Source organism: Carcharodon carcharias, chromosome 8 (assembly GCF_017639515.1).
Source record: "Carcharodon carcharias isolate sCarCar2 chromosome 8, sCarCar2.pri, whole genome shotgun sequence".
Classification (NCBI taxonomy): Eukaryota; Metazoa; Chordata; class Chondrichthyes; order Lamniformes; family Lamnidae; genus Carcharodon; species Carcharodon carcharias.
In genome coordinates, this window is record NC_054474.1 from 93,784,455 (window position 1) to 93,797,234 (window position 12,780).

Here is a 12,780-nt window from a genome sequence, read left to right on the forward strand (position 1 = left end):
GAAGTAAAGGGGCAGGTGTTGCACCTTCTGCGGTTGCGTTGGAAGGTGCCGTATGAGGGGGTTGAGGTGTAGGCGGTGATGGAGGAGTGGAGCTGGGTGCCCTGCAGAGAACGATCCCTGCAGAAAGCCACCAGAGTGGCTGAAGGGAAGATGTGTTTGGCATCATGCTGGAGTTGGCAGAAATGGCGAAGGATGTTCCTTTGAACGCAGAGGCCGGTGGGGTGTTAAGTGAGGACAAGGGGTCCCAATCATGGTTCTGGGAGGGAGAGGAAGGTGTGAGGGTGGATGCACGGGAGATGGACCGGACACAGTTAAGGGCCCTGTCAACCACCGTGGTTGGAAAACCTCAATTAAGTAAGAAGGAAGACATGTCAGAGGAACTGTTTTTGAAAGTGGCACCATCAGAACAGATGCGACGGAGGCGAAGGAACTGAGAGAATGGGATGGAGTCCTTACAGGAAGCAGGGTGTGAGGAGCTGTAGTCGAGGTAGCTGTGGGAGTCAGTAATCTTGTAATGAATATTGGTGGACAGTCTATCACCAGAAATTGAGACAGAGGTCAAGGAAGGGAAGGGAATTGTCAGTGATGGACCATGTGAAAATGATGGAGGGGTGGAAATTGGAAGCAACATTAATAAATTTTTCCAGGTCCAGATGAGAGTTTGAAGCAGCGCCGAAGCTGTCATCGATGTACCGGAGAAAGAGTTGTAGGAGGGGGCCTGAGTAGGACTGGAACAAGGAATGTTCCACATAGCCCATAAAGGGACAGGCAAAACTGGGGCCCATGCGGGTACCCATAGCCTAACCTTTTATTTGGAAGAAGTGGGATGACTTTAAGGAGAAATTGTTCAGTGAGAGAACAAGTTCAGCCAGACGGAAGAGAGTAATGGTGGATGGGGATTGTTTGGGCCTTTGTTCGAGGAAGATGCGGAGAGCCCTCAGACCATCCTGGTGGGGGATGGAGGTGTAGAGGGATTGGACGTCCATGGTGAAGAGGTGGCGGTTGGGGCCAGGGAACTGGGTATTGTTGATATGATGTAGGGTGTGAGAGGAATCGTGGATATAGGTGGGAAGGGACTGGACAAGGGGAGAGAGAACGGAGTCAAGATTGCAAGAAATTAGTTCCGTGGGGCAGGGACAGGCTGACATGACTGGTCTGCCGGGACAGTCCCGTTTGTGGATTTTGGGTAGGAGGTAGAAGCGGGCCGTCCGAGTTTGGGAGACTGAGAAATTGGAAGCTGTGGAGGGAAGATCTCCAGAGGAGTTGAGGTCAGTGACGGTGCTGGAAATAATGCTTGATGTTCAGTGGCAGGGTCATGGTCCAGGGAGAGTTAGGAGGAAGTGTCTGCGAGTTGATGCTCAGCCCCTGCGAGGTAGAGGTCAGTGCACCAGATAACAACAGCACCACCCTTGTGAGCGGGTTTGATGACAAAGCCAGGGTTGGACCTGAGAGAATGAAGCACAGCAAGTTCAGAAAGAGAGAGGTTAGAGTGGGTGAGAGGAGCAGAGGAATTGAGATGACTGATGTAATGACTTATGTAATGACTTATTTTTCACTTGCTGGTTGATGTATTTGAATTTTGAGAGTCTGGAGATGAAAAGGGCTGTTCTTCCTGTCTCTCTCATGAATAAATCCTAAACCAGAGAACCAGACTCAGTTTGTATTGGAACCTTGAGATATACAGAACTCAACTGGAACATAGAATTATGTTTTCTATGTGGTCCTCCAGGGTTAATGACATACTTCTGTTTGGCCCACAAAGATGCAAAGCTTAAAGTCATGACATAGGTTACCATTGTCCCTGAAGGAAGCCTCATTGGTCAAGGAAAGGGATTGTAAGATCTCATTCTGTTGGGAAGCAGGGATCACAAATGACCCCTGGTTCTCAAAAAAGAACTTAACTTTTCATTGCTATCTGCTCAACATGATCACCTCAGCAATGTTTATGGTCTTTGATATATCCTTCTTTAACAAAATGTTGTGCTGTGAGAACATTAAACTCTAGTTAAGCCATAGATGTTTTCAAAATGGCAAATTAAATGAAAGTAGCCATTTGATTTATTTGTTTGATAGCTGATATAGAATTAATAAACTGCGTCTGAAATGTTTATGTCACATGTTGTCTGCTTTTCCGGCGCAATTCTGAGAGATGGTATAAATCATTGGAAATGACTGCTTCAGAAAGTTAGATTTGTTCAAGTTCAAAACTCCTTTATAATTTACACAACCTTTGTTAATCTGATTGGAGAAAAATTGCCATCTAGTTAATTTATGTAATTTAAGGAGAGTAGGAGCTAACTTTCAATTTTTTGTTACCAGCAAATTTCCTATCAATGAAGATGTCATCAACAAAGTGTGTTGATGGAACAGTGCTGCAAGAATTAACTCTGACATTTTGCAGGAAGCCTGTGAAACTAAATGGGGACAGTGTGGGAGAATTGAGTCATATATTTGGAGTGTTCTGTTGAAGGAAACAGAAATTTACCTGATTGCTTGAATAATTATTTTGAGCTTACTCCTGTTGATTTTTGCCTCTTTTGATCACATCTGCAGCTTTTAGTTACTAGCTCGCTTTTTCGTACTCATGATTGCCCAGTGATTTATTCCCTTCTAGGTTTCTAAGATTAAATATTGATTTTGTTATGATCCCTCTGGGGGAATCACAAACCAAATTTGCCAAATGACCCACAAGTGAAGAAATTACCAGCGAGATTTCATTTTTTGTAAATTTTTACTTGAACACAAATCAGAACAAACACAAATTAAACATGAATTAGCAGGCAAATGATAGTTCAGATAAAAAGATAAGTTTCATTTTAAATAGTCGATGCAACAAAGATACGTCTTGGACAAACACAAGCACCCATGTCACTCTCTGTACAAATGTGGGACCACTCCCACAGTCTTTCAAACTCAATCGATTTGGCCCTCAAGTTGCATTCACCAGTAGGCGTATTCCATCTGAGGTCCCTGGTTACAGTTAACCAGCCATGGTGCAAATCAGCCAACCCCTTCTTACTCGGGGTATCTCAGTCTTGATGGCTTGGCTTTCCAGAGTTCCTTTTCATCCAACCAGCAACACTTAGTTCACAACCTGGTCTGCTGGTATAAACCCTTAGTTCTTGTGCATGCCTAAACTATTCACACCACTTTTTAGGATTCAGTACCTTTCAGCTTGCTTGTGTATCACTTCCCCAAAAGCTTCTGAGATTCTATTTCCTCCTTAGTGCCAAACAGAAAACTGATTTTTCCATAAAGCAGTGCTGACTTCTCCAGATATAGTGTTCCTTTTTCTTTCTGTCTCTCTGCTTTCTCTTTGTGGCTATGTCTGTGTGCTGATTGCCTTCTGCCTACAGCTCTCCTTTGTCTTGTGACTCTCCATTGTGTCTAGCCACATGGCTTCTGTAACTTAAGCTCCTGTGGGTACTGTTTCCAGATCAAGGGTCGCCAGGTCACATGGACCAGTAATTTTTCTTATTCAAGAAAATTACAATTAATCCCATTATTGAAAATCTTAAATCCATTTCAAGCATTCTTTAAAAAAAAATACAGATTTCAATGACATTTTAAGAAATAGCAAATTTTTTTTCTGGGTCAAAGGTCGTTACAGTTTGTTCTCTGTATGAATGTGTTGGACTCATTAGGAAAAAGAAGTGTGTTGGCTAGGAATGTTTTAAGTCCTGTATTAAAACCTTTGGAGCTGGTAATGGCTTTGAATATCTAAAGTATTACTTTTGAATAAATTAAAATCAATTGTTAATTGATGATTATACAAAACGTGCATCTCAAAACTCCTGGGAGAGATTTATCAGAATTTTGAACTTGTTAGCTGTAAAGTCTGCAACAACTTCTGCAAATCCTCATGCTATGCAACTACCACAGACGGAAGCATTTGCTGATTAATGAGACCAACTTTACCAGAGGCCATGCCTTCGGTGAAAAGAAGTGATGGAAATTGGAGTGTGCGTGAGCCATGAAATAGAGGGGTATGGGGAAATGGAGGGTGAGGCCATGGACGGTTTTGAACACCAGGATAAGAATTTTAAAATAAAATTATCAGTGGTGGGGGTTAGGATAGTATGAGAAGAACAGGTGAGAAAGGACAGAGGCTCATTTTCAAAAGACACCACTTACAGAAAATTGGAGGAGTCATCTCTGTGGCAGACCAAGGCGATCTGATATCTGAGCCAGTGTAGTCCACAGTACTTCATGGCACCAGTTTAACTGAATTTATTTACCATGTATATCGTTACCAATGTTTTATTTGTGTGATCTTGCTATATGGGCAACACTGGCCAAACCACATTTATTGCCCATGCCTACTTGTCTTGAGAAAAAGGTGGCAGGTCTGCCCTTTAAACAGCTGCAGCCTTATATTGTGATTGGTTGGGAATTTCAGGATTTTGACTCAGTCACAATTTAAGGAATGGCATCCATCCAACGGAGTACAACTGTTCTTTTTTTATCTCAATTGCTGAGGCCAGAAAGCCTGGTTGTGCTTTTATAGTAAATTTGGTGAGCTGCTGCAGTGTATCCTGTCGATAGTATACATTGCAGCCACTGAGAGGAATTGAATTTTCAGTCTAGTGGCAGTGCCGCAAATCAATCAGATACTTTGTTGTGAATAGTGTCAAATTTCTTTTGATGATCTGGCTTCACCCATACAGATGGATGGTACTTTTTCCATAGCACACCTAATTTGTGCCTTGTTGATGCTGAGACACTTGACAGAACAAAAAGTGAGCTGCTGCTAATGGGATGCCTAGTATCTGCCCTGCTCATCGAGCCAAGCTGTTGATATGGTTGTTCCAATCAAGTTTTTGAACACTGGTGACCATGAAGATTTAAGGAGATTCTGCAGTGATGGTACTGTTCAATCTTAAAGGAAGGTGGTTTGGTGTTTTCTTGTTCAAGGTGGTCATTGCTTGACACCCTGGTGCAAATGTTATTTTCAGTTGCCAGCCCAAGCCTGGATCTTATCCAAATGCTGCAGCAGTCTGACATTGACTGCTTTATTGTCCAGGGAGTTGTGCGAGTTCTGAAGACTGAAATCATCACATATAGCCCCACTATGAGCCTTATGGCAAAGAGTAGGTTAGTGATGAAGTAGTTGAAAAGGTTTGGACTGAAGACACTGCCCTGCAGAATTGAGGTCCTGGGGTTGGATGACAACCATGGCTGTCTTCAGTTTGTCAAGTATGACTGTAGACATGGATGGGTTTCCCTTTCATCTTTATTGATTCCCTTTTTTATTCAGGGTATACAATGGATTAAGCCTTGAGTTCATGTGGGAGAAATACTCTAATTTGAAAAAATATATATTTGTTGTGCTCTGCTGCTTTTATTTCATACTGAGGAGCTCTCCTGTCTGTCTTAGGTGTACTATTACAATGCTCGGACACGAGAGTCTGCTTGGTCAAAGCCAGAGGGCGTAAAGATCATACAGCAATCGGAACTGACACCAGTGATGGCCTCACAAGTGATCACTACGACATCGACACCCATTGGTAGCACAACAGCCCCATCAGTCTCAACACCAGTTTCATCTGTTCAGTCCACAGCACCAGCCTCTTCAAGTACACCTACATCAGTTGTAACGGTCTCAGCAGCGGGTCCAGGTGAGTAATGCAGAAACATACAATCTTGAGAAATTGAGCAATCAGAAAAAGAATCCTAGATGTTGCTAAATTTATCAGTGCCTCAGACTGTTTATTAAGTAAACATTTCTTCCATTATATATATGCATTTGATCTCATTGTCTATTTTCAGGATCAAATTGGTGCATTTCTAGAGGAAATATACTTGTAATATTCTGAGATAGTGATGGGATTTTATATTGGTTGAATGTGAATGCTTAATTTGGAAGATCCATTCTCCATATAAATGAGCTTTGGGTTATAGAGAACTGCTTGCATGGTCAGTAATCACATGATCATAGTAGATGAGCAGGGAACTTAGTCATATTACGACAAAGAAGGACATCATTCAGCCCATTAATTCTATGCTGGTTCTCTGTAGAGCTTTCCAGTCAGTCTCATTCCCCTGCTGTGTCCCCTGGCCAATACTTGTTTCACAACCAACACTGCTGAAACAGATTATCTCTCAAGTATTTGCGAGACCTTACTGTGAACAAATTGGCTATGCATATCAAAAACATAGAAAAATAGAAGCAGCAGTAGGTCATTTGGCCCTTCGAGCCTGCTCCGCCATTCAATATGATCATGGCTGATCCTCTATCTCAATGCCATACACCTGTTCTCTCCCCATACCCTTTGATGCCTTTTAGAGTCTAGTTCTATATTACAAGAATGATGATACTTGAGAAGTATTTCATTGATGTAAAGCGCTTTAGGACAACCTGAGGTCATGAAAGCTGGTATGTAAATCAATTTTTTTCTAGTTAAATTTACCCACCTTTAAGCTCATTCAAAACTTTACATCCATGGAACTTCCTTTGTTGTTGATATATTAATCTTTCCAAATGCACTATGTATGCATGGCAAACTATCAGTGTTGCACATGGAGAGTCAAAAGCAAGTGCATTCTTAAGACAGATTGGAATTAGAGAACAGGGTGACACCTGGAACATGGTGTGTAGTTTAGTACCCATTTTGAACTTGTAACCCGTCCTTTGGATTTTGAAATATAAATATAAAATTTTGTCTACATCTATAATGGAAATTGTGTTTGGAAACTTATCATGCTGTAATCATATTCTCCCACTAATGCTGACATTGCAACATCTCTACTGTGTGGACAGTGTGACAACTTTACACATGCAGTTTCCAGCATAAATATGGACATATTAATTTATAATGACACAAGTTGGCTGGAAGTGCATGTTGATAACACATGTATTCAGTGGAGTACAAGTTTATGTATTAAATGAGGGAATAGTGCAGTATTATGGCAAAATATTCACACGAAGCCTGACGGAAATGTGTTAACAGAAGGCCCAGTAATAGAGAGTTGAACACAAGATTTTCATTTCTAAGGAATGAAGTAGATCAAAGTTTGTTTTAACAGGACTCTCTAGTTATGATATCATTTTCTACCTTAATGCAAGTTGGTCACGTGGCAAATGCCGGGGGTGGGGGGGTGCAAAGAATCATTAGTGTCAGCAAAATTTGTTGGTTAAAATTCACATTTCTGGATTTCATGAAATAAAAGTGCACGGTGGCATTATCTTTATTTTTACTGATGTTGTAATTCCGAGGCCTGAACTAATGACTTGCCACGTGTGTTAAAATCCCACCACGACATTCAAGAAATTTAAGTTCGTCAATGAAATAAAATACAAAGCTTGTAACAGTAATGGCAAGCATGAAACTCCTGGATTGTCTTTAAAATCTTATCTGGTTCACTAGTGTGATTTAGGTAAGGAAATCTACTGGCCTTAGCCAGTCTAGCCTGTATTTGACTCCAGACTCTCTGATGCAGTTGACTTTTAACTGCCTCCTGAAATGGCTGAGCCAGCACCTAAGGAGACTGACCACCACCCTGAGGGCAATTAGGGATGGACAATAAATGATGGCCTTTCCAGCGATGCCTACATCCCATGAATGAATGAATTAAAAATAACTAAATATATGTAATCGAATGTTGAATGAAATCTCGAGTAATATAAGAGGTAGTGGGGTAGCACTTCTGTCTTTTGTCAATTCTCCTCAATTGAGGAATAATTTCATGGATGTCAATTGGAGTTACCTTCTGTTTCACACAAGTACCTATTCTTCACATTTAAACTGAGAAATTGCGCATTAGTGGGCCACTTGACTCTGAAGTCATGATTCCTAAGCCCAATTTCTTTCCCACAATATCCAGATATACACATCATTAACAGGTATCAATGGGTAGAGATCAGGATCCTCAGGCGGGTTTTGTAAATCTCATTTCCTCCTCCAGCAAAGTGGCATTCAGACCCATTGTAGCATCCCAGCAATGACACTCACAGGGATTAACCACCTCAGCTGATATCAGTATCAAGCCTGAATCCTTCCTAATCTTTATAACGCGATATGACTCACTAGGCCAGTAAGAGAGTTTTGTCCTTTAAATGTCTAAATACTTGAATTTGGTAACTATCAACACTATTGGTACTACACCACCTACACATTCCTGCCAGTGATTTTCATGGTCTATAAAGTGTATGATATGTTCCTGGAGGTGTATGAAAGTTACAGAAGTTGGTTCAAGTAGTTTTTTTTTCAAGAGTTTTGTTTAATTGTTGATTTACCACCAATTATTGATGAGTCCTAAAAACGGATTTGTTAAGTTGTAAGGTGGGAAATTCATAACTAATAAGCTGGCGCATTGAATGGCATCATTCAACTACTTTAAAACGTGGCTGCAGGACTATTAACATATAGTTTTAATTGCATGACTCACTGGAGAGAGGACAGTAGATCCTCGTTGCAATCTGATTTTTAGCTGCCCCTTCCCAGCCCCCCAGCCTCCTACCCGCCCCAAACCATGTAAGACACTCCAAAGTTTGATGTAGTGTTGTAATAGATTGAAAATCACTCGTGTATCTGTGTTGGGATAGCTGCAATATAATCTATTGGTTTTAGTAAACAAAATTTGAAATCCATGGCTACTGAACTGGCTTGTTAATAGATTTTAAAATAAAATGTATTAACTATATATCTGTGTAAGAGAAAATGAAGGCTTTCATAGCCTGTTTAGTGTGATATATTTTTTCAACAGCTGCTTTTGTTTCATTTGAAATGGTACAGATCATATGCGATTAAGCACACCAACTTACTCAGCATTAAAAGGGTTTGGAAAAACTATGAGGAGTGTGTCAAGTGATGGTGCCAGCTTTACTTTTCCACTGGTATCTGCAGCTCCCGATCAGCCTCCACCTGCTGTTTCAGTGTCTACCCCAACACCCGTCTCTGTAGCCGTGACTACCAACGCGACACAGCAGCCGGTACCGCAGTCTGTGCCGCAGGCCATGCCCCCGCCTGTACCACAGCCTGTGCCGCAGCCAGCCACAGCAATCCCAGCCTTTCCACCAGTGATGGTGCCACCATTCCGTGTGCCATTGCCTGGCATGCCAATTCCATTGCCAGGTAAGATACTACTTCTTGAACTATAATGTTTATCATGTCGTTTTTTTCATTTCCCTTTGTGACCATTTATGTTTTGTTGTGATAATTGCTCCCTGAAACTTGGATTGTGTGCTCTCCTTTTGGGTTGTAATTGCTGTCTATGTTCGGACATCCAGCCATAACAATTCAAAGAAGGCTTTCTCTTTGCATTTAAAATCTTTGGAACCTGGAGTCATATATATATATTTAAATGCATACATACATGTGAAGGAGTTTTGCCGAATATGCTTTGCCTGATTCAAGTCGGTGATTGTGGGTGTACAATTAATAAGGCGCTTTACATGGATAAAGCAGGAGGAACTCTATCTCTCCAGTGCCAGAAATCCAAAGTTTCCTAGATCCTGAGAACAGAGTTTAGAGTTCGGAAGATGGGCACGTGTTCTGAATTTCTGCCCAATGGAGAACTGCAACATGATGAACTAAGAAAAAAAGGCAAGAGTGGGGCTTGAACGTCCAGGCTCTCTCATCTCAAGGCTGCTGTCCAACATAAACTTGTACATGCCTTTGTGTAGAGTTGAACCGATACTTTCATATCAATAGTCTATGATTGCAACTGGTGAGAACATTGCAGCTGGGATTCTTTATTTTTCCTTCCTATTCTCAGGTGTTATTGCGCTAATGCCACTGACTACTATAGCTACAGAAGGTACTTTGTTCCATGCAGTTGACAACAACTTAGATTTATATGACACCTTTCATGTAAGCAATCCTCCCACAGCACCTCACGGAAGCATTATAAAGCAAAGGAACATGACAAATCACATAGAGATATTAGGTAATGACCAAAAGCCCCTGATTGCTAAAACACACCTTCACCTTTGATGCCCTAGTTCCCAGTAAAAATATTACTCTCTTCCCCCTAACCCTTCCTCTGGCAGAGCCCTCATCTCGGTTCCCTTAAGTCCAGGCTTGAAAAGATATAGCAGACAATTCGTTTAGCCATCCACTACCAAATATGGCTGGACAACCTAAAGCACTATCGGGGTTCTGCTCTCGTCTGCTTTAACTGCTCGTTATTCCAGGATCATCCTTGAATGCAAAAATACCCCTGGCTTCTTTTCTCTACTGCAAAATATGGTAATGTTTCACTCAAATATTCGCACCCAATCATTTGACTCTCTCGTGGAAAATACAATGATTCAGCCCAAAGAAACTCTAATATGTTTTGTAAATTGTTGCCCATTGGGGCATTTTCAAAGTGTAGAGTTTGATTCTGGCAGAGATATTTGGCACATCATGCCCAGTGGTTGAAAATATTCTTAGAACTTGCCGTAATCCCCAGGCAAGTTTAAAAAAAATAAAGAAGGTAAGTCTTCCCTTATCCATTCTGTAAGGAAAAGTGGCAGAACATCTTTATTTTAATTGAGTTTTGCCTAGAAATTGTCAGGCTAAATATGCTTGATTCTGGCTGATAGGTTCTAGTTTTGGAGTCCTTTCCAATCCACTCTGTCTATAGGTGACTCTAAGAAAGGAAAGTGCATGAATTCAGACTGACTTAAGGTCATTCTTCTAAAATGGATTCCTAGAAACTGCTTGGGTTATCCCTGTTGGTGGTGTGTTATGATCCTCATAAAGACCAATAACATTTTAAAAGAGATGGATTTCCCAGCAACCAATGAAGAGAACTGAAGGAAAAGATTTGAGACTTTTACTGCAACAAACTAAAATTAATATAGATCAAATGTTAATTAACAGGTAGTTGATACATCAAACTAAGGAAAAGATACTTCTCTCATTAGCTAATGCAATCAAAATATGTCTTACAAAAGACTTTAAGCAGCACCTTGCTTCTGGCAGACATGTCGCCTTATAGAATCAGCCCCACAGTCACTCCCAGCTCTCCAATAGGTTTACTTCTCCCTGCCACACCAGGTCAAAACTTTGTGTTCTTTGATAATCATTCCACTCAGCCCTAGTTTTTCTGGATACGATTACACCCAGCAAGGCATACCTTGGTGACCCTCCATTCCTTAAATCTTCAAGGGTCCTGTTTGTTCTGTTCCTTCTGTTCTGAATAGAAGCCAAACTCTTGCTCGCATCCTGCTCAGTCAGTAGCACAAAATAGTCCATCTGTTTCCCCATAGCAGTAGTTTCTTGGTTGCTGCGCCTCAAATGGCAGCTGTCCTTTTTCTGTGAGATATGGTGCAAAGGCATCAAACCATTCCCCCACCACCCCCAGTGGGTTTCTGTCTGAGTTGTGCTCCCCACAAGAACTGGATCACATGAACATGAGCTGAGGTCTTTATCCAGAATGTTGTTTTACTTTGAGTCAAAGGTACATTTCAAAACATCATCGCTTTGTAAAGTTCAATGTTCAGGACGAATGTGGTTTCTTTAAGTTTTGCAACTGTCCAGAATTAATGGGAGTTCTCTGTGAAATCGCCAAGATATCCCATCGATAAGAGAGATTCCAGGATTTCATTGTGAATGGTTTTCTGCAAAATGGTAAAATTAAATAATGGTGACACAATTATTTTTCTATATAGAATGGGCAAGCACTTTGGACAATTAGGACTTGCCATAAATTCCTTTCCCTCAGCAAAATCACCCAAACACTGTAGAACAGTGAACAATATAACACCCTGTTCATTCAGCTAGCCACCTGAATTCAGTTGGATGCCTATTGGACTATTTCTTAGATGTGATATAGTCATTTTCTGTGCCTTTTTTAAGCCTCTGCTTAAGAATTCTGAGTAATACATACACTTAGCCTTAAACATGATCCATTTGTCAATAGGTAATTCCTGAAATAGTTATAAAATTTGGCCATGAGAAAATGGTGGGTTTTGTTTAGGTGGTATTGGGGGCAGCTGGTCAGCATTTGAGTGTTGCTTTCTCTGGTTTTGCAAAGCGTAAAATATGAGCTTCAATGGCCCATGGCATTTATCAATTGAGTTATATATTTATTTTATCTCTTGGTTATTGTACTTCTAAAGCTGCGTTAATTTTACCAAGAATCACCTTAGATTTAGCTGATCAAGGTTTCAACTAGGGTCTCAGTCTTGCAAATGATGGTAATAGAATTATTAACTTGCTTGAGAGGCTCAATTAATGAGAATTTCTCATATAAATTAAATGGCTGACCACGGTATTGTTCGCTTTTGTATATTAAAGCGTGATTGCAACTTAGTGTATGCTTTTGTATATAGAAGCATGTGTCTTAAATGTTGATGAGAGTTATGAATTGCATTTCAGCAATTCAAATGGAATCTAGAGGCAGGCTGTATTTTAATGTAAGATGTGCATTGAATAAATTGGGACTGATGATATATAGTGGCTAGAGTTGGATTAGCAGCAAGGAAGTGTTTTACAGGAAATAAACCAAATTTCTATACAGTTATGGAGCTTTGGTTATTTAAAAAATTGAGTTAATTTTTTTGGTTGCGTACTGTATGTAGTAATGTGGAGGCCATGAAAGGTTGCAGAGTAATGGAACCAAATTATTTACTTTTCCTCTCCCTTTAATTTCTTTTTATGATGATATGCAGTGTTCATTCCATGAAACTTAGAGACTTGGCTAGCAGAAGTGAAGATAGAATAAAGTTTTGCTTTGACAAATGCCAACTATTGATCAAAATTAAACTTTTGTAACACAATTACAAAAGGATTAGAATAAATTCAGCACAAGAAAAACTTGGGAAATACAATGCGTCCCAATTCCAATATA

General features: G+C 40.5%; 1 protein-coding gene across 3 annotated transcripts in view; it reads left to right on the forward strand.

The window, feature by feature from the left end:
- The window catches only part of LOC121280982 (transcription elongation regulator 1-like), a 105,612-nt gene that overhangs the window by 39,091 nt on the left and 53,741 nt on the right, over nt 1–12,780 (forward strand). For all 3 annotated transcript variants that reach the window (XM_041193490.1, XM_041193491.1, XM_041193492.1), the window contains exons 4-5: nt 5,378–5,618; nt 8,736–9,074. In XM_041193490.1, the coding sequence (XP_041049424.1) occupies nt 5,378–5,618; nt 8,736–9,074 (580 nt within the window). The remainder of the gene's footprint in view (nt 1–5,377; nt 5,619–8,735; nt 9,075–12,780) is intronic.